General features: G+C 40.0%; 1 protein-coding gene across 1 annotated transcript in view; it reads left to right on the top strand.

Moving 5' to 3' along the window:
- LOC132826184 (trans-2,3-enoyl-CoA reductase-like) overlaps nucleotides 1-20,016 on the top strand; it is a 129,551-nt gene that overhangs the window by 92,630 nt on the left and 16,905 nt on the right. The window contains exon 7 of the mRNA XM_060841832.1: nucleotides 2,940-3,012. Within this exon, the coding sequence (XP_060697815.1) occupies nucleotides 2,940-3,012 (73 nt within the window). The remainder of the gene's footprint in view (nucleotides 1-2,939; nucleotides 3,013-20,016) is intronic.

The following is a 20,016-nucleotide window of genomic DNA, read 5'->3' as shown; positions in this document are numbered from 1 at the left end:
CAACTGAAATACTGGTAAGTTTACAAACCCTCTCTAAGTAACCAGGATTGATAAGTTAACCCTTTTAGTCCTGGCAAGTCCAAATATATCATTTATGAAATGTGCTGCCCAAAACACATTGGAGTACTTCATCTGCACCCTAACCAAAGCTTTATACAGCTGTGGCATGCCTTAAGTTGTGGGTGATACAATGCATATGAGTGAGATACTAAACATAATGTGTGCATATGCCTTGGGGTGACATCCACAGTTGCACTGCAATTAATTTGCTGGGTAAAGCATTTTGGCCCAAATTTTCCAACAATTGTCACTGTTGGATTCCCACTCTGTTCCTACTTAATTTGTGTGAGGAGTGAACCCCTTATTTCTGACCTGAACTTACAACCCCAGAGTATACCTGAAATCTAACTGATCCCTCTTAGTGCAGGAGTTGGTGGAATTCAAACCATGCTTCCTTTCATATGATAATTCTAGGATTCTATTAAGAGTTTGCAGATCTCAAAAATTGAGTGAATTGGATTATTGTCCACCCCTGTTCAATAGCTAAAATATTTTCAAAAGCTTTCAAAGAGTATACAAATGAAAATCAAGGGTCGGCCGCTTAATTCTTTTAGCCCACACTGCGATTTGATAGAATAATGGCTGATCTGATTCCTCTACATTCCTACATATTAAGATAACTTTTCACTCCCTTGCTCATCCAGAAGCTATCTACCTTGCCTTTTCAAAATAAACAGAAAATTCTGCTTCTGCTGAGAGTTTCAAGATACAGTGGAGAAAGAAAAGAAAATTCCTCATCTCTGTCTTAAATAGGCAAGTTCTTATTTTGAAACAGTGAACACTTGTTCACAATCTGCCCACACTGGGTAATATCACTCCACATCTACCCCATCAAGATCCCTCAGGATTTTATATATGTCAATTCAGTCATTTCTTAGTCTTATACACACTAATGGAAAAACAATGTGGTCTGGCCAAACATCCCTCATAAGACAACTGGACCTTTCCTCATGAAGGTCTTATGTCTGAAACGTCAACTCTCCTGCTCCTCGGATGCTGCCTGACCTGCTGCGCTTTTCCAGCCCCACACTTTTTGACTCTGATCTCCAGCATCTACAGTTCTCACTTTCTCCCATTCCAGATATTAGTCTGGTCAACTTTCTCTGAAATGCATCTGTCGCATTTAGATTTAAATTTATTGTCACGTGTATATAAAAATACAGTGAAAAGTGTTTGGATGTTGCAAACTGCAAGGTTTTGAAATGCTCCAGTGCTATCTTGAAACACTGAGTGCAAATGCAAGAGTTTACTGCAATAGAGGTTATCATTCCCTCTTCATCTTGTTACCCTCTGCTTCTCCTCCTTTGTTGCTTGACATCTGTGGTAGTCTCTAATGGGCTCCGGGGTCTCAGTTATGGGCCCACTTCTGCTGTCACTGACACTCCCATGCTGGAGGTGGAGCCATGGACCTAGTATCTGACCTCCTGGTCCCTCTCTGGTTGTCCTCCAGATGTTGCCACCAGTCATCAGCCTCCTCCACTAACAACACTGAAGCCTCTGTGACATCAGCACCACAGTCAGAGCTGGCCGTGGATCTGTGGTCTGGTCCCAACCAACACATTCCCCTATGGAAAAAAAGACCTGGGAAGACCGATTGCCTTAGCGACCACCACTGCTCACTGGGAGCAGCTGCTTCTATTGCCAGGGTTGGGAGGCTGAACTTGCTCTCACCCTGCTGAAGATGCCACATAGGCCTTTAAAGATAAATTAAGAAAAAAAAGAAACAAAGAAAAAAGACAGAAGCAGATGAACCCAGGCCAAGAACCCTAACGTAGAACTACTACATAGCCGCCATCTTGAAAATCCTTCCTTGAATAAGGAGCCTTGTGTTGTACACTGTACTCCAGATGTGGTCCCACTAATGAGCTGTGGGACACATTATTCATTATCCAGTAGCCAGTATTTCTTTGTGAACATGTGATATAGGAGCAGGAGTTGGATCATTTGAGCTACTCTTCCATTGAGGATTGACCATGATTCACAACTCTAAACTGACCAGGCAGGACAAACTGCCCAAAGTTTAGATTGCTAAAATCCAATGCCTTAGCATCAGAAATGACATGACATACCAGCATTCTTCAGGAGACTTCAATATTTGTGTTCAGCACGTGGTTTCCCTAGAAAATTATATACTTAACAATAAATGTTATTTAAATAGGAAGAAAGACTCTACAAAAGAGGTAATTTATTGACTACATTTTGTGTTAATAACTAGCAAATTGAAATATTCATATAGAAAGTGATTGACAGTGTCAGTGGTAGATAGATGAAGAAGAGGTTGGAAAATCAAATTTGTTTTCGGGCTATATATTCATACGAGGCTGCTCAGTAGAAACGGGGGAACATTTAAATGAAAAATAGCAAACCAACCTTGGCCCTAGCTACATAGAATTGTGAAAGCCAAAATGATATAGTGATGCTTAGATGGATGAACCAAGTTTCATATCTCACTTTCACTGCTTGAAAGTTATGGAATATTATTCTTTTTATGAGTTCTAAGTATTATTGAAAAATTGTTATATAACTATATTTAATTTATTTCTGGGGAAAAAAAAGCAAGATTGAATCTACACAAAGAATAATAACTGGACTTTAAACTTTTTAAAACACAAACTGTTAAATTAGAACTCCTGAATGAAAGGTCAGAAAATGAAGAAATGAAAGTTTAGTTTAATTTTCTCATGAAATGTATTGATCAATAATTTTGTCATATTGAAGTACTGTTATTTGAGGGAAAAATGGAAAAATAATCTGCTTCCAGAAACTACCAATTTTGTCAATTTAAATTCCAAAACTTCTTCTTTCAAAGGGCACATTCTTTCAAAGCAATTTTAAACCCATAAATGCTGTTTAACTTTATTGTTTTTTTTTATTTCCAGGGATGTGTCTTTTATTGGGGATTCACCATGTGGATGGCTTATTATATCAATCATCCTTTATATACACCACCCAGTAGGTCACATATATTGCATGATTTAGAATTTACCTGTCAAAAAATGTTTTCTAGTTTATTATTTTAGTTTAGACCTTGCAACGCTTATTCATGAATCAATGTAGTAAACAAAGGGATTTGTTTCTTATATATGCCCCTCATGCTTTCAGTTGTACTAATTTGATAGTAACCTGTGATTATTAAATAAGGATCGCAATGATAACTTAAACAGTGACTACGCATTGAAAGTTAAAAATCACACAACACCAGGTTATAGTCCAACAGGTTTAATCGGAAGCACATTAGCTTTAGCAGCGTCACTCCTTCATCAGGTGGTAGTGGAGGGCTCAATCCTAATACACAGAATTTATAGCAAAAATTTACAGTGTGATGTAACTGAAATTATACATTGAAAAATTGATTGTTAAGTCTTTCATCTGTTTGAATACCATGATAGTTTCACTTCTTTCATGTGTAATTCACAAAACCTTTTTTAAAAAGTTACATTCTCAGGTTTAAAGGCAAGTAGTGAAGGTGTGGGGACGGTCTTGGTGAGATGCTCATCCTCATTGATAATGTATTGCAGGTCACGAAGAACATGGCATAGTTTTTCAGCTCCTGGGAAATACTGAACAACGAAGGATACCCTGTCAGTTACAGCACATGTCTGTCTCCTGAGGAGGTCATTACGGTTCCTTGCTGTGGCACGTCACAACTGGTGGTCGATGAGTTGGGCATCGCACCCCATTTTTGTGAGGGCATCCCTGAGTACTTCCAGGTGTCCGTCACATTCCTCCTCATCTGAGCAGATCCGGTGTACGCGTAGGGTTTGTTCATAGGGGATGCCTGTTTTAATATGTTTTGGGTGGAAGCTGGAGAAGTGTAGCATTGTGAGGTTGTCTGTGGGTTTGTGGTAGAGTGTGGTGCTGAGGTGTCCATCCTTGATGGAAATGCATGTATCCAAGAATGAGACAGATAGTCGAGAGTAGTCCATGGTGAGTTTGATGTTGGGATGAAACATGTTGATGTCACTGTGTAGTTTTATCAGTGACTCCTTGCCATGGGTCCAGAGGAAGAAAATGTCGTCAATGTACCTGGCGTATCATGTTGGTTGAAGATCTTGCAGAGAGAAGAAGTCTTGTTTAAATCTGTGCATAAAAATGTTGGCAAATTGGGGTGCAAATTTGGTCCCCATGGCTGTTCCATGTGTCTGGATGAAGAACTGATTGTCAAAGGTGAAGACATTGTGATCAAGGATAAAACCGAGTTGTAGGATGGTGTTTGGAGATTGGCAGTTGTTGGTGTTGAGTACTGAGGTTGTTGCCGCGATGCCATCATTGTGGGGGATGCTGGTGTGGAGTGCGGAAATGTCCACTGTGACGAGGAAAGTTCCCAGTTTAACTGGTCCGTGGGTGCTGAGTTTCTGGAACCGTTTTTTGACAGGTTTTGAACACGGAAGTATTATTGTGAGGCTAAATCCAATGGCACAACATGCACAGCAGTCCAGAACTGCACATATGTTAGGCTAGCTTTTCTGATGAGTCGCAATCCCAGTCAGATTAGCTCTCTTTTCTTACATTTTTCCATTCAGAAACAGCTACGCAGTTTGCGCAAGAGATTCTGATCACAACTCCTATTGAAATATGGAGCTTAACTTAAATCCAACAGGTTCCCAGTGCAGGATATTTGGGAGTAGTCAAATCATATCTCATTTTCATAGTGATAATTGATCTGTTTTGTGAATTAAGTGTTCAGCAGCTCAAACAGCCACTTTGTTGGTTACTGGTCAAGGGTAAGTACGTATGCTGAGTGTGGTAGAATTGATAGAGTAGCAGGTGGCTTGGAAGCTGTGTAAAAGATGTAGGGTTGAGTGCTGAGTGGGGTGGTTTCAGTATATTAGTTCTGGTGGGAAGTTGCTACAGTATTGAGTCTGGCAACGACAAGGTGTGAGGTGCCAATGGTAGTACAGGAGTGTTTGGTCCCAGTGGAAAGGACAGCATGTCAGGTCTCAGCAAGTGTGAGGGGTTTCTGTTGCTGAGAGACAGGAGAATGAATGAATGAATTACTTAACTAATTAATAATTTTATTGTCACATATACCTTGAAGATACAGTGGTAAGTGCTTTGTTGTCACAATCCAGCACCATTTTGAGCTCCAAAAACAATAAAATAAATTATTTAATTCAGAGTTTATCTTTTGTGCAAATTGGGTCTCACACACACCTCCAGGTCTATGACAAAGTCTGTGGAAAGTGTTCCAGTTCTCAAGGAGTTGTGCTCCAAGAACAGCAGTGATGACACCATGACACTAATGGCCCAGGGTATTCTGGCTCAGCTGCTGTATGACACCACCAAGAATCCAGGCTCTGGGCACTTCTGCCGCTAAGAGTCCAAGCTTCAAGCCTACTGCCCCCTAGTAGTCCCCACTCCAAAGAATGTGCGCCACTAAGAGTCCAGGTCTCAGGCCTACCACTGACCGGAGTTCTCACTCTAGCTGCTTCCAGCGCCAAGAGTCCATTCTCAATTGGGTCTGGGAGAATGGGGTGTAGGTCAGAGTTCAGCAATTTTAAGGCATCTTAGGGAGGTGTAGTTGGGGATGTGTGTGGTAATTTAGATGTCAGGAGTTAGACTAGTTTCTTAGCTTTTCACTTATCTCGTGTAACTATTAACTTAACAGGAACCCTCTGAAATCTGCAATTTAAATGGATATTTTCTTCTACTTCTAAGCAATTCCCTCAGTCTGCTTTGATGGGATTCTAGAGGGGCTTGACATGTAACTCCCCTCTATACAGCAGGAAAACCTATCTGGCCTTGCAGAAAGTCTAGGCAAATGTAGGGAAGTGGGAAATGTAACTGGACACCAATCACCTAACACATTTTGACTAAAATATTTACTTTGATATAATCAACATTATTCAAATAGGATTTGTTTATTGCAACCTCTAAAACCAAACAGAAAGTGATTAAAATATTCAGAAGTACTCATAAAATACCTGTTTCACTCTGGGGGACAGAACAGGGGTTGGAATGCCACTCTGGATGCTGGTGAAATTTCAGTTAGAATCACACAGTCAAAGAGCGTGGAAATGGACCCTTCTGTCCAACCAATCCATGCTAACCACAATCCCAAACCTTTCCTATTCATGTACTTATTTAAATATCTTGTAAACATTGTAACTGAGCCCACATCCAACACTTCTTCAGGAAATTCATTCTACATGTGAATCACACTCTGTGCAAAAGAAATTGCCCCTCATGTCTTTTTAAAACCTTTCTTCTCTGACCGTAAAAATATACCTCCCACTGTTGAAGTCCCCCATCCTGGGAAAAGGCACCTGCCATTCACCTTATCTGTATCCTCTCATGATTTTATAAACCTCCATAAGATCACCCCTCAACCTCCAATGATCCAGTGAAAGAAGTTCCAGCCACTCCAGCTTCTATTTCATACAACAAAATCCGAAATTGGAATCCATCCAATGCAACTATTATAAATTACAGTTCATTCTGCCATAATGTGCGTTTCAGTAATGCAAATTTGATGAAATACGATTGACAAAACGTGTGTTGGCTGTAACACGATTGTATCGCTAACACTTTAAGCGCTGTTTCTAATGTGCAATTTTTCTATAGAGTTGCACAAGAATACAACCATCACATTAGAGAAGAAGTACTTGTATCGTAAATACCCATCTGGTTTTCTACTGTCCTTCACAAAAAGAGACTGACCATCCTTTACTGGGCCTTGAACAGCTTGTGACCTGAAAGCCACAGCAATATGGTTGACACTTACCATATATATTTGTGTAAAAATCAAATTTTTTAGGCTATTCTTAAAGGTTCAATTTATAGGGTCGTCTATTACGTGGGCACAAGTGTTGAGGGGCTGAAATTGAAGTTGCAGTTCGGAATACTGTATTATAAGCAGAAGTTGATTTGATCGCTCAACTAATCCTGGGTAAAGAAGAAAAACATAATGAATTACAGTAAAGATAATTACTGGATAAAAGCAAGAGAAACAAGAATGAATTACTGGAAGGAAATTTTATTTATATATACTGATACAAAAATTTAATATGTAAAAGATTCATTGAAATCCTGTAAAATCACATTGTTCATCATTATCATGGCCTGTTATAATAGCATACCTAAAATGAAACATTTATTAAGTTCTGAATGCGTAAATGTCTTGAGCTTTCCCGCCAAAATCTTCCATTTCCCTCCCATTTACTCTTGTATGTAATGATCCTCAGCAACATTAACAAATTTGTTGAAGAATTAAAGATATATGGGGCTAATATATCTCAGTTTTATTCAGATATAATGGCACCATTAAAATGATTAACTTTTTCATGAAAATAACTTTTGGATATGTACTGAACAATGTGCAATAAGTACCGATAGACTTAACACTGGTCTGAATGAATGAGTGAATCAAAACGTGCTTCGTAAACCAAGTGGGCTAAGTAGAGTTATGAATGAACAAATAGAGATGCAATGTAGTAAACAAAGAGTGATGACTAGAGTTACCAGTATGAATGAATGAATGCAATTTCATTTAGGTGGGTTAATTGGAACATACAGTTTCTTCTGTAAGAGTTTTATAATGTAATATAGTAGGGTTAACTTTTTCACAAGATATATGGAAAATATAAGATTTTTTTGGCTGAAAGTAAGGGGTCGACCTTTACGTGAGTTCGACTTTTACACGAGTAAAAACAGTAACTGCTCTTTGAAAAGGCACAACATATCATTAAGTTCAAGGGAAATGTTGACCTCATTAGTGATGAAATAACAAAGGGAAGGATAAGTCAGATAGCATCTGTGGAGAGAGAAACGAGCTAACATTTCAGGTCAATGACTTTTCATCACAATTGAAATAAAATATGAATCTAAGATTTTATCAAAATACAGAGGCAAAAAAAGCTGGATGTAAACCTGAGGGGAGGAAAGAACAAAAGGGAAAGTTTGTAATAGTATGCAGATATCATGGAATCATAGAATCACTACAGAATGGAAGCAGGCTATTTGGCCCATGGAGTCCACACTGCAATTAATTTGCAGACATCAGCCTTCAAATTTCATTTTAACATGGGCAAATTCAAATAATGCACACCACAAACTCATTCAATGTGCTATGCCAGAACACACAAGATGTATGTATTTATAAAAAAAGGTGCTGTGCCAGACTACAGCTGTTATTACATCTGTATTAAAGAAGAGAAATGGAAAATGACAAGGGAGCTATAAATCAGTCAGCAGAGTATCAGTGAATGAAAAATAATGAAATCTTTCCTAAAGGGGTAAAAGAGAAATCAAAAATATAATAATGGATTGTATGCATGGGTGTCAATAAGGAAAATTTTGTTAATCAACTTCATTGAATTTTTGAAGAGGTAGTAGAGAGATGGTTTTACAGTATCATGGGAGATGTAATTTATCTAGCTATCCAGTGACCTTTGTAAAGTTCCACATGAGAGACTAACGAATAGAATCCCTACAGTCTGGAAACAAGTCATTTGGCCCAACACATCTACACTGACCCCCCAAAGAGTAACCCTCTCAGACCCATTCCCCCACCCTATTACTCTACATTACCCCCTAACTTACACATCCCTGAACATGATGGGCAATTTACCATAGCCAATTCATCTAACCTTCACATCTTTGGATTCTGGGAGGAAACTGGAGCACCTGAAGGAAACCCACACAGACAGAGGAAGAACATGCAAACTCCACACAGTGGCCTGAGGCTGGAATTGAACCCTGGATACTGGTGCTTGTGAGGCAGTAGTGCTAACCACTGAGCCACCATGTCACCTGAAGATCATTGCAAGAGACGTGTAACAGAATTGGTAGCTAGCTGGTTACAAGCCACAAAGCAAAGAGGAGGCAAGATGGTAGCTATTCAAAGTAGCAAAAAATGAAAAGTGTGGTGTCACGACATCAGTTTAGAAAGTGCTGTTGTCCATAATTTCTAAGAAAGTTTTAGACATTGGTATTGTTGCAGTTCGCCTGGGAAGCAACAGTGCTGGAGATATGAGTTAAGAGTGTGTTATTGGAAAAGCACAGCAGGTCAGGCAGCATCCAAGGAGCAGGAAAATCGATGTTTCAGGCCTGAGCCCTTCATCAGGAATGAGGCTCGATTTTCTTGTTCCTCGGATGCTGCCTGCCCTACTGTGCTTTTCCAGCAACACACTCTCAACTCTGATCTCCATCGTCTGCAGACCTCACTGTCTCCCAGTGCTGGAGGTATGACCATTGACTTTGAAAAAACCAGGACCCTTCCTTTTTTGTGTCCTTGCAGTCAGGTCTTCCAATATCAGCAACGCTACATCACAGCCATCCCCTGCAAGCACTCCCAAAGTGGAACATCACAAAGTGAAACAACATCAGCTATCATGCTCATGTTCATTTTTTAAGTGTCAGTCAGTGGATGAGCGAGTGGGTCAGCTGGTGAGTAAGTCTGTGGGTGGATGGGTGACTTGATAAAGGTGTGAGTGAGTGGGGATCAACTATGTGCAAAGATGGGTGAGCAGATGCTTGAATGTTTGAGGAGTGAGTGAGTAGGTGGTTCTGAGGGTGGCCGAGACTGAGGTTACGAATACATCTGAAATTAAAAAGGGGGAGTAATCTGGGGCAAGAATCTGGGTCAGTCTCATAGCTCTACTCCCAGCATCCTACCCAAGATCAGTGTCAGAGATATTCTGTCAGTGTCCTTTACAGCCCATCAGAAATTCCAACCTCCCAGGCAATTGCCACACATATCAGGGCTTCTTATTGCTCCTAAAGTATGTCAATGACAAACATCTCAACATGCCTCCGCAGATCCCAGTCCAGCAGTTGAACTGATATGTTGTAATCAATACCGAGAAAGATTGAAACAAATCACAAGAAAATATAAATAAAATTCACAAAGAGGCATAATATTGCCAAACCAATGAAAGATGTTTTACATGTAAGTGTGAAAAAGTCACACATTAATTGGAAAGCAAAAATCTAAAATGGAGCTCAGTGATTTTGGAATACAAGTCCACAAATCCAAAAGAATGGTGACACAACTCAACAAAGGTAATGTCATAAACAAATTGAGCTCAAGGATCAACTTGGAATAAAAAGATATGATGACCATAAAACTATTGAGTTATCATTTAAAACTGGCTTACCAGTGTTCTTTTAGGGAAGAATGTTGTTTCACAATGTTGCTTACATATGTGAGAAGGCAGGGAGTTTGGCTTGGTGGGATTCTCTTCCAAGGAGTCAGCACAGAGATGACAAGCCAAATGACCTCCTTCAGCATTTAAACATTCAGCAGCAGCAGCAGATTTGTTACTGCACCTGGTAATCTCACAGTCCAGCATATCGTCTATTTTATCGTTACCATCAAAACAAGAGACCAACACTTGTGCCTGAGGAGCATGTCTTCCTCCAGGAGTATGAGAACATGCCAGGAGCACCACCAAGCTGAAAGGAAAAATAATGCCAACCTGGTTAAGCTGCAACACAGGACTATATTCATATTGAACAATGTAAGCAGCATGCTTTAGACAGAGTAGTGAGATCCTCCAGCCAACAGATCACATCAAAGCTCTGCTGTCCTGTTACATTAAGAGGATGTGATGGCCTAGTGTATTATTGCTGGACTATTAATCCAGAGACCTGGGTTCAAATTCTGCCATGTCAACTGGTGGAATTTGAATTCTGTAAAACTTGGATTTAAGAACCTTATGATGATAACCATGAATCCATTACCAACTGCTGGGAAAAACCCATCTGGTTCACAAATGCCCTTTAGGGAAGGAAACTGCTAACTTTACCTGGTCTGACCTATATGTGACTCTAGACCCACAGCAATGTGATTACCCTTAACTTCCCTCTGGGCAATTAGGGATAGGCAGTAAATGCTGGCCTGGCCATTGATGTCCACATTGCAAGAATGAAGAAAAGAACACATAAATGATGATGAATAATTAAACAAAGATTATTCATGCACATTACCACACTGGATAATGACAGACCCCAACACATCAGTACAGAAGATAAGTTTGAAAGAATTTCAATAATCTTCAGCCAGAAGTGTCAAGTGAATGAGGAAGCTCAATCAAGGAAGAATAAAGGAAACAAAGGACAAGTGAAGACATTGTGTTTTTAGGGAAAGACATCTATGAATTTAAAACAGTAGCAAGCAGAGTGAATTTTCCCCATCATTAATAAAACCTTTATTTGGATTGGCTCCATCAAACACGCGTTGAAAATGGAGGTGTGCTGAAGATGCCGCTCTCCCTGAAACAGCCTGGCAAAAATATCATTTCTAGGTATATAGTATAGATGGCATCAACTCAACTGGACAATAAATTTCATTGCTGCTCGATTCAGTCAACTGTTTGGAATTGTGTAGCAAATGCCTCACCTCTTGATATCCCAAACCATCTCAACCAGCTACAAGGCACAAGCTAGATATATGATGAAATTTTCTTCACTTAACTCATTGGGTGTAGCAGAAATAACACTCATGAAACTTGATAATGCCTTGGACAAAGCAGTCCAGTTGATTGTCCCAATAAACTTGAACTTTCAGTGTTCCTATCACTGGCACAAATGGCTATAATGTGTACCATGTACTCACTAAGACTTCTTCAACACATCTGCCCAAAGCCATGATCTCCACCAGTTGGAAGTACAAGGGAAAGTGATACATGGGAATATTGTTCCCTCCAAACTCCCTGTTCAGGCACAACTACCCAGCTTCGGTCTTTCATCATCACTATGTCAAAATCTTGAAAATCCTTATCTGTTGGAGGGTTTCCATCACATGGAGTGCAGTGATTCAAAGCCACACTCTCGAGGAGTAACTAGGGATGTGCATTAAAAACTGGGTTTATTAGCAAACCCCAATCCCCTATCCTCCCTGTTTCCCTCTCCCTCAACTCAATGCTCACAGTTTCAGCTTGCCTGGTAATCTCCAGCTTTCTTTGATGGAGATGTATAAATTACCAACAATACAGGAGCTGCAAGGTTAAAAATGACCACACAGAGTTAAATCTGATTAGTACAGAGTACATTTTTTGTCCAGCACTGAAGGCAATTTAAATCTATACAGACATTTTGTTTTTGGATATTTAAATTTATTTTGTGATAAGTGTTTCTCTTTTCAGTTCTCTGCAGATAGGAAATCAATAGTAAGATGGTATGTAAGTGCCAATATCGAAATTGCTGTAATACACATAATAGAATGTGGGAGACAAATGAAATTATCAGAGGTAAAATGAATAAATAAGAGGATATTCTTTTGTATGAAATCAGATGAGTGGCAGTTTGTCAATGATGAAGGTTGCTTATTATGCGATGAGGGCATGTGAAGAAAGTAATCCCTGGATCCCAGTGTCTTGAACTATTTATAGGATGAGCACAGGATGAATTGAAACAGATTTCAATTCTGACAGACAGAAACACTGTGACAAGATTGAGGGATTAATGAATGGGAAAGGCTGCATGTCTTGAGGATCTGAGATATGTCACTACTTAAGGGAATAAGCTAATTAGAAGTCTAAAGTGAACCATATAACCATTATCACAAAATTATTGGGAAAGACTGAGATAAATGTCTTGGTTCTATGTTATTCAAAGTCTGCTTTTCTGGATTTTAATGTCTTGTCCTTTAATTTTAGTATGCAGAGAATGTAAAGATATGAGGTAAAATTGACATGTTATAACCGTTTGCTGTAGTCAAGCTGGAACGGTAAAGTAAATTATGAACTCAATAATAGACTCCTAAAATCAAATGATCATGTTGTTTATTTTGACTATATTAGATTGTGTAACTCTGAGCTAGTTAAAGACAAAAATCTAATTCTGTGGTTGATTGTTTTTATTGACGTCTGCGTTTAAAGTAACAATAGAAATAGAACAGAAAGCCCAGTCCACAATGTGGTTCCCTCCTGCAGTATATATTTTTTAGGTTTTATAGAGATCAATTTATTAGTTTAATGGAAGTAACAATCCTGTTTAAAAAAATCTAATAAAGTCAGCAGTCACATGACACCAGGTTATAGTCCAAAATGTTTATTTGAAATCACACAAGCTTTTGGAGCGCAGCTCCTTCATTTGTACCTGATGAAGGAACTATCCTTGAAAAGCTTGTGTGATTTCAAATAAACCTGTGGGATTATAGCCTAATGTCATGTGACTTCTGACTTTGTTCACTGTAGTCCAACACCAGCACCTCCACATCAGTAAATTTAACATTTAAAGTTGAAGTGGAGCAGCAGACAGCAAAAATGTTGTACAGAATAGGAATTGCCGGAGATACTCAGCATATCGAGCAGCATGTGTGGAAAGACAAACAAGGATGCCATTGAGTCAAACATGACTCTTCATCAGGAATAAAGTTCAAAATGTGTTGGGTTATATGTTATTGAGAAAGGTAGAAAGTGATAAAGAATGAAACAGAAGTTCTGGTTTAGGACATAAACCATAGACTGGTGTGAATCTGTTTATCAAATTCTAGCTTTAAGGTAGAGCCTGATCTTGTGATTTGCCTTACTAATCAATTGTTGACACCTGGGTATGAGCCATTAGTGATTCTTGCCATCACACTTGCCTGGGTTGGAAACTGGAAAATGGACTGTTGCTGAGATATACGTTGGATGGATTAACAATTAGTTTTCATTTTCTGAACGTTAAAAGTGGCATTTATCACTGAATTTATAAGTAAAATGTCACTGGCTGGTTGGTCAAAATATCACTGGCTGTTTGGTCTAGGGTATGATTCTTGCTTAGGAGTTTGTAGTTATTTGGCTTGCGGGAGGTCCCAAGTTCTAATCCCCGATGAGCTGCAGTTGTGTGATCTCACTTTAAGGGTGGCACAGTGACTCAGTGCTAACCACTGCTGCCTCACAACAACAGGGTCCTGGATTTGATTCCAGCCTCAGGCAACTGTCTGCATGGAGTTTGCACTTTCTCACCTTGTCTGCATGGATTTCCTCCCACGGTCCAAAGATGTTCAGGGCTAGGTGGATTAGTCATGCAAAATTTCCCCTGCTGTGTCCACAGATTGCAGGTTAGGTTAGTCAGCTTGGTAAATGTGGGTTACGGGGATAGGCTGAGACTCTGTGTCTGGGTGGGATGCTCTTCGGAGAGTCCTTGCCGATTCAATGGGCTGAATGGTCTCTTTCTGCACTATAAGGTTTCTAAATCTAAATCTGTCCAATGCCAAGCATTATGAATCCAATTTCCTTAAATTGGTATAAGTAATTTAGTACCAATTTATTTATTTTTAAATCCCACCAAGATTAGGATAGTGAACATGAAATTAGTTTTTCCTTTCTCCATTTAGGAACTGACATGATAATCAATGTTGTTAATATTGCTACTGGTGCAGAATGGGCAGACAATTTGAATCCACTCAATGGTCAAGATTCCAATTCTAGGGTCAGAATACTACCTTTAATTTCTGGAATTCCAACACCGCACCAGACCAACAACGTACAAATGTTACTATTTAATTGCGAATTAACTCACCCGAACAACCTTTGCTGTCCAGTTAGTAATGTTACGACTCACTGGGATTTCGCCCAACAAATTGAGCTCTGCTATTCCCAAAGTTATACCGAATGTTGTTTTCTTTCCCCCCCTAAGGTGTGTACGGTACCCCAACTGACCTGATTTTCACACCAAGGTTGATAGAAAACACATACCTGATTTCTGCACTGCACAGGAATTATCATATATTACAAGTAAATAGACAATACCTACAAGTAAACAGATATAAATTATTGGCATATAATTTACTAACTAAAAGTCTTAACCCCCCTGTAAAATCCCATTACACACATGCACACACAGACAGGCAAGAAAATAGGGAAAATAGATTATTGACAGCGGTGGGAAAAGTGGAAAGTCAGTTCAGTGGTCTTTGCTTCCTGATTCTGAGGTTAAGATCATCGTTCTTTAATTGGCCAGACCTCTTCATGTTCTGAATGCTCCTGGTTTGTAAGCAGTGCAGAGGGGCTGATTCTCCCAGAAAACATGTCTGATTTATCAATTCAACAGACGTAGCTTACAGCGACTGCTGCAGAAACATAACTGATTTTCTTCAGGTTCATACTGTGTTTTCGATTGTAGATTGCAGGCAGTTTCTGGACTGGGAGGAGATATCTCCTTCTCTATCACTCACTCACTCACTCACACCCATTGTCTGCAATCTGAACTTCAAATACAATGCCAGTCATGGCTATCAGGTTACTTGCTTGCAAGATTGCAAACACACTTTGAAACACATTTAAAAAAAAGAACATTTTCTCTAATTTCAGTCCACATTTTTTTAAAAATACAAAAATAGACAGATACTGTTCTAATAGGAGCAATTGTTGCAATAGGAAAGCAGGGGATAAGAAGCAGCTGACCTAATTTAAGGGATCTGTTCTTGCCCTTGTATTTAAAAAAAGAACCAACTGCTGGGTGGGACACCCAATCTATTAGGTAGGATAAAAAACAAAATTGCCGGGCAAACTCTGTAGATCTGGCAGCATTTGTGTAGAGAAAGCAGATTTAACATTTCAGACTGGGCAACTGTGCTGAACAAAGGACATTGCTTTCTCTCCACAGATGCTGCCAGACGTACTGAGTTTCTCCAATGACTTCTGTTCTTGTTTCAGATTTCTAACACCCATTGTTCTTTGATTTAATTTTACATAAGACACTGATTTTACTCTCAGCTGGAAGAATGTAATGGCATTAGAGACAGTCCAGAGAAGATTCACTAGCTTAATTCCAGAGATGAAATTCTTGTCATGTGAGGAAAGATTAAGCAGTTTGGGTCTATTCTCACTAGAGTTTAGAAAGATTAGAGGACATTTCATTGAGATAAGATACTAAAGGGATTGACAAAGTAGACACAGAGTGGATATTTCCCCTTGCTGGTCAATCTAGTACAAAAGGTCATAGTTTTAGTCTGAGGGGTGGCAGATTTAGAACATAGGTAAGGAGGAATTAATTTTCTCAAAGGGTTGTGAATCTACAGAATTCATGGAGCTTATGTTGGGACACTGAATACATTTAAGGAGGAGATCAATTTTTTTATTCAGTAATGGGTTAAAGGATTATGGGGAGCAAGCAGGAAAGTGGAGTTGAGATCAAGATAAGATCAGCCATGATTGTTTTAAATGGGCAAAGTCAGAAGTCACATGTGACCAAGCGATACTCCAACAGGTTTAATTGAAATCACAAGCTTTCAGAACACCGCTCCTTCATCAGGTGAAGCTGGATTGATGAAGGAGTTCTGCCCTGAAAGCTTATGATTTCAAATAAATCATTTGGATTATAACCTGGCATCGCGTGACTTCCAACTTTGTCCACCCTTGTCCGACACCAGCACTTCCAAATCATTTTACAGCTATAACATGACATCTAAACTTCTGGACTGAAGACTTTTGCCTGATGAAGGCATGGGTGCCAAGTGTCATCTTAGACTAGATTACTTACAGTGTGGAACAGGCCCTTCGGCTAAACAAGTCCACACCGAACCTCCGGAGAGCAACCCACCCAGACCCATTCCCCTATATCTAACACTACGTGCAATTTAGCATGGCCAATTCACCTAACCTGCACATTTTAGGACTGTGGGAGGAAACTAGAGCACTCGGAGGAAACCCACGCTGACACGGGGAGAATGTGCAAACGCCACACAGTCACCTGAGGCGGGAATTGAACCTGTCTGGCACTGTGAGGCAGCAGTGATAGCCACTGTGCCACCGTGAATAGCAGAGCAAGCTTGAGATGCTGAATTGCCTACTCCTGCTGCCAGTTATTCTGCTCAATGGTAATCTGCCAACCATTCAACATCACTTGACATAAAAATCAACAAGTAATAATGGATAGGCATAACAGTTTTCATTGCCAAGTTGGGTTGAAATTGCCCCCAAAACAATTAGAATTTGCGTACAGGGCAGGCAAAAAAGTATTCCTTTAACATAGAGTCATAGATATGTACAGCATGGAAATAAACCCTTCGGTCCAACTAGTCCTTGCTGAGCAGATATCCCAACCCAATTTAGTTCCACCTGCCATCATCTGGCTCATATCCTTCGAAACCCTTCCTATTCATATACCCATCCGGATGCTTTTTAAATGTTGCAATTGTACTAGTATCCACCACTTCCTCTGGCAACTCATTTCATACACGTACCACCCTCTGCATGAAAAAGTTGCCCCTTAGGTCTCTTTTATATCTTTCCCCTCTAGTTCTGGACTCCCCCACCCCAAGGAAAAGACTTTGTCTATTTATCCCATCTATGCCCCTCATGATTTTATATACCTCTATAAGGTCACCCCTCAGCCTACGATGCTTCAGAGAAAAAAGCGCCAACCTATTCAGCGTCTTGCTATAGCTCAAATCCTCCAACCCTGGCAACCTCCTTGTAAATCTCATCTAAACCCTTTCAAGTTTCACAACATCCTTCTGATAGGAAGGAGACCAGAATTGGATGAGACCTAACCAATGTCCTGTACAACTGCAACATGACCTCCCAACTCCTGTACTCAATACTCTGACCAATAAAGGAAAGCAGACCAAACGCCTTCTTCACTATCCTATCTACCTGTGACTCCACTTTCAAGGAGCTATGAACCTGCAGTCCAAGGTTTCTTTGTTCAGCAACATTCCCTAGGACCTTGCCATCAAGTCTTGCTAAGATTTGCTTTTCCAAAATGCAGCACATCGCATTGATCTAAATTAACTGTATCCGCCACTTCTCAACCCATTGACCCATCTCATCAATATCCCATTGCAATCCAAGGTGACCTTCTTTGCTGAAAATGTGTTGCTGGTTAAAGCACAGCAGGTTAGGCAGCATCCAAGGAATAGGAAATTCGACGTTTCAGGCATAAGCCCTTCATCAGGAATGAGGAGAGTGTGCCAAGCAGGCTAAGATAAAAGGTAGGGAGGAGGGACTTGGGGGAGGGGCGATGGAGATGTGATAGGTGGAAGGAGGTCAAGGTGAGGGTGATAGGCCGGAGTGGGGTGGGGGCGGAGGAAGGAGATGTGGCTGTGGTAACGAGTCTGTTTGAGAACGTGGCTGAAGAGTTCACCTTGACCTCCTTCCACCTATCACATCTCCATCGCCCCTCCCCCAAGTCCCTCCTCCCTACCTTTTATCTTAGCCTGCTTGGCACACTCTCCTCATTCCTGATGAAGGGCTTATGCCTGAAACGTCGAATTTCCTATTCCTTGGATGCTGCCTAACCTGCTGTGCTTTAACCAGCAACACATTTTCAGCTGTGATCTCCAGCATCTGCAGACCTCATTTTTTACCCAAAGATTTTAACCTACTGCGAATGACCTTCTTTGCTGTCCACTATACCTCCAATTTTGATGTCATCTGCAAACTTACTAACTATACCTCTTATGCTCACATCCAAATCATATATTTAAATGATGAAAAGTAGTGGACCCAGCGCCAATCCTTATGGCACTCTACTGGTCATAGGCCTCCAGTCTGAAGAACAACCCTCCACCACCACCCTCTGTCTTCTACCTTTGAGCCAGTTCCGAATCCAAATGGCTAGTTCTCCCTGTATTCAGTGAGATCTAACCTTGCTAATCAGTCTCCCATGGGGAACCTTGTCGAACACCTTACTGAAGCCTATATAGATCATGTCTACTGCTCTGCCCTCATCAATCCTCTTTGTTACTTCTTCAAAAAACTCAATCAAGTTAGTGAGACTTGATTTCCCATGCACAAAGACATATTAACTATCCCTAATCAGTCCTTGCCTTTCCAAATACATGTACATCCTGTCCCTCAGGATTCCCTCCAACAACTTGCCCACCACCAACATCAGGCTCATTGGTCTATAATTCTCTGACTTGTCCTTACCACCTTTCTTAAAGAGTGGCACCACGTTAGCCAACCTCCAGTCTTCCGTCTCCTCACCTGTGACTATCGATGATGCTCATATCTCAGCAAGGAGCCCAGCCATTACTTCCCTCACTTCCCGAGGAGTTCTGGTGTACACGTGTGATATTATCAACTTTTATGCAATTCAAGATGTCCAGCACTTCCTCCTCTATAATATGGACATTTTTCAAGTTGCCACCATCTATTTCGTTACATTCTATATCTTCCATATTCTTTTCGACAGTAAATACTGATGCAAAATACTTGTTTAGTATCTCCCCAATTTTCTGCGGCTCCACGCAAAGGCCGCCTTGCTGACCTTTCAAGGGCCTTATTTTCTCGCTAGTTGCCCTTTTGTCCTTAATGTATTTGTAAAAATCCGTTGGATTCACCTTAATACTATTTGCTAAAGTTATCTCATGTTCCCTTTTTGCCCTCGTAACTATACTCCTACTGACTTTATACTCTTCTAAGGATTCACTGAATCTATCCTGTCTATACCTGACATATGCTTCCTTACTTTTCTTAACCAAGCCCTCAATTTCTGAAGTCACCCAGCGTTCCATACACCTACCAGCCTTTCATTTCACCCTAACAGGAATTTACTGTCTTTGGACTCTTGAAATTTCATTTTTGAAGGCTTCCCATTTTTCAGCCATCCCTTTATCTACGAACATCTGCCCCCAATCAGCTTTTGAAAGTTTTTTTCCCAATACTGTCACAATTAGCCTGCCTTCAATTTAGAACTTCAACTTTTAGATCTGGTGTATCCTTTTCCATCACTATTTTAAATCTATCAGAAAACAAATTAACTTTGAAAGATTATAATATGAACAGTGAGAGGCCTGAGAAGGAAATCTAAGTTTCAGTGGGATAAACTCATGCAAAACCACATACAAAAAGAAATAATAAAGAGGGAGACATTTTTCTTGAAGAGAAAGAAAAATGAGATCAGAAGGAATATTTCTTTTTAAAAAAGAAAATTTCTACAATTAAAAGCCGAAAAAATGCAACTTCTCACTTATAAAAGTTAATTTTCAATGCCAAAGCAGTTTACTGGCATTAATTATACTTATTATATCATTAAAATTGTGCTTCAACTTGAACTGACAGCATTTAATTTTCTCTG

This window comes from Hemiscyllium ocellatum, chromosome 2 (assembly GCF_020745735.1).
Source record: "Hemiscyllium ocellatum isolate sHemOce1 chromosome 2, sHemOce1.pat.X.cur, whole genome shotgun sequence".
Taxonomy (NCBI): Eukaryota; Metazoa; Chordata; class Chondrichthyes; order Orectolobiformes; family Hemiscylliidae; genus Hemiscyllium; species Hemiscyllium ocellatum.
The sequence above is the reverse complement of the archived record's forward strand: the minus strand, read 5'-3'. Positions and strand labels throughout refer to the sequence as shown.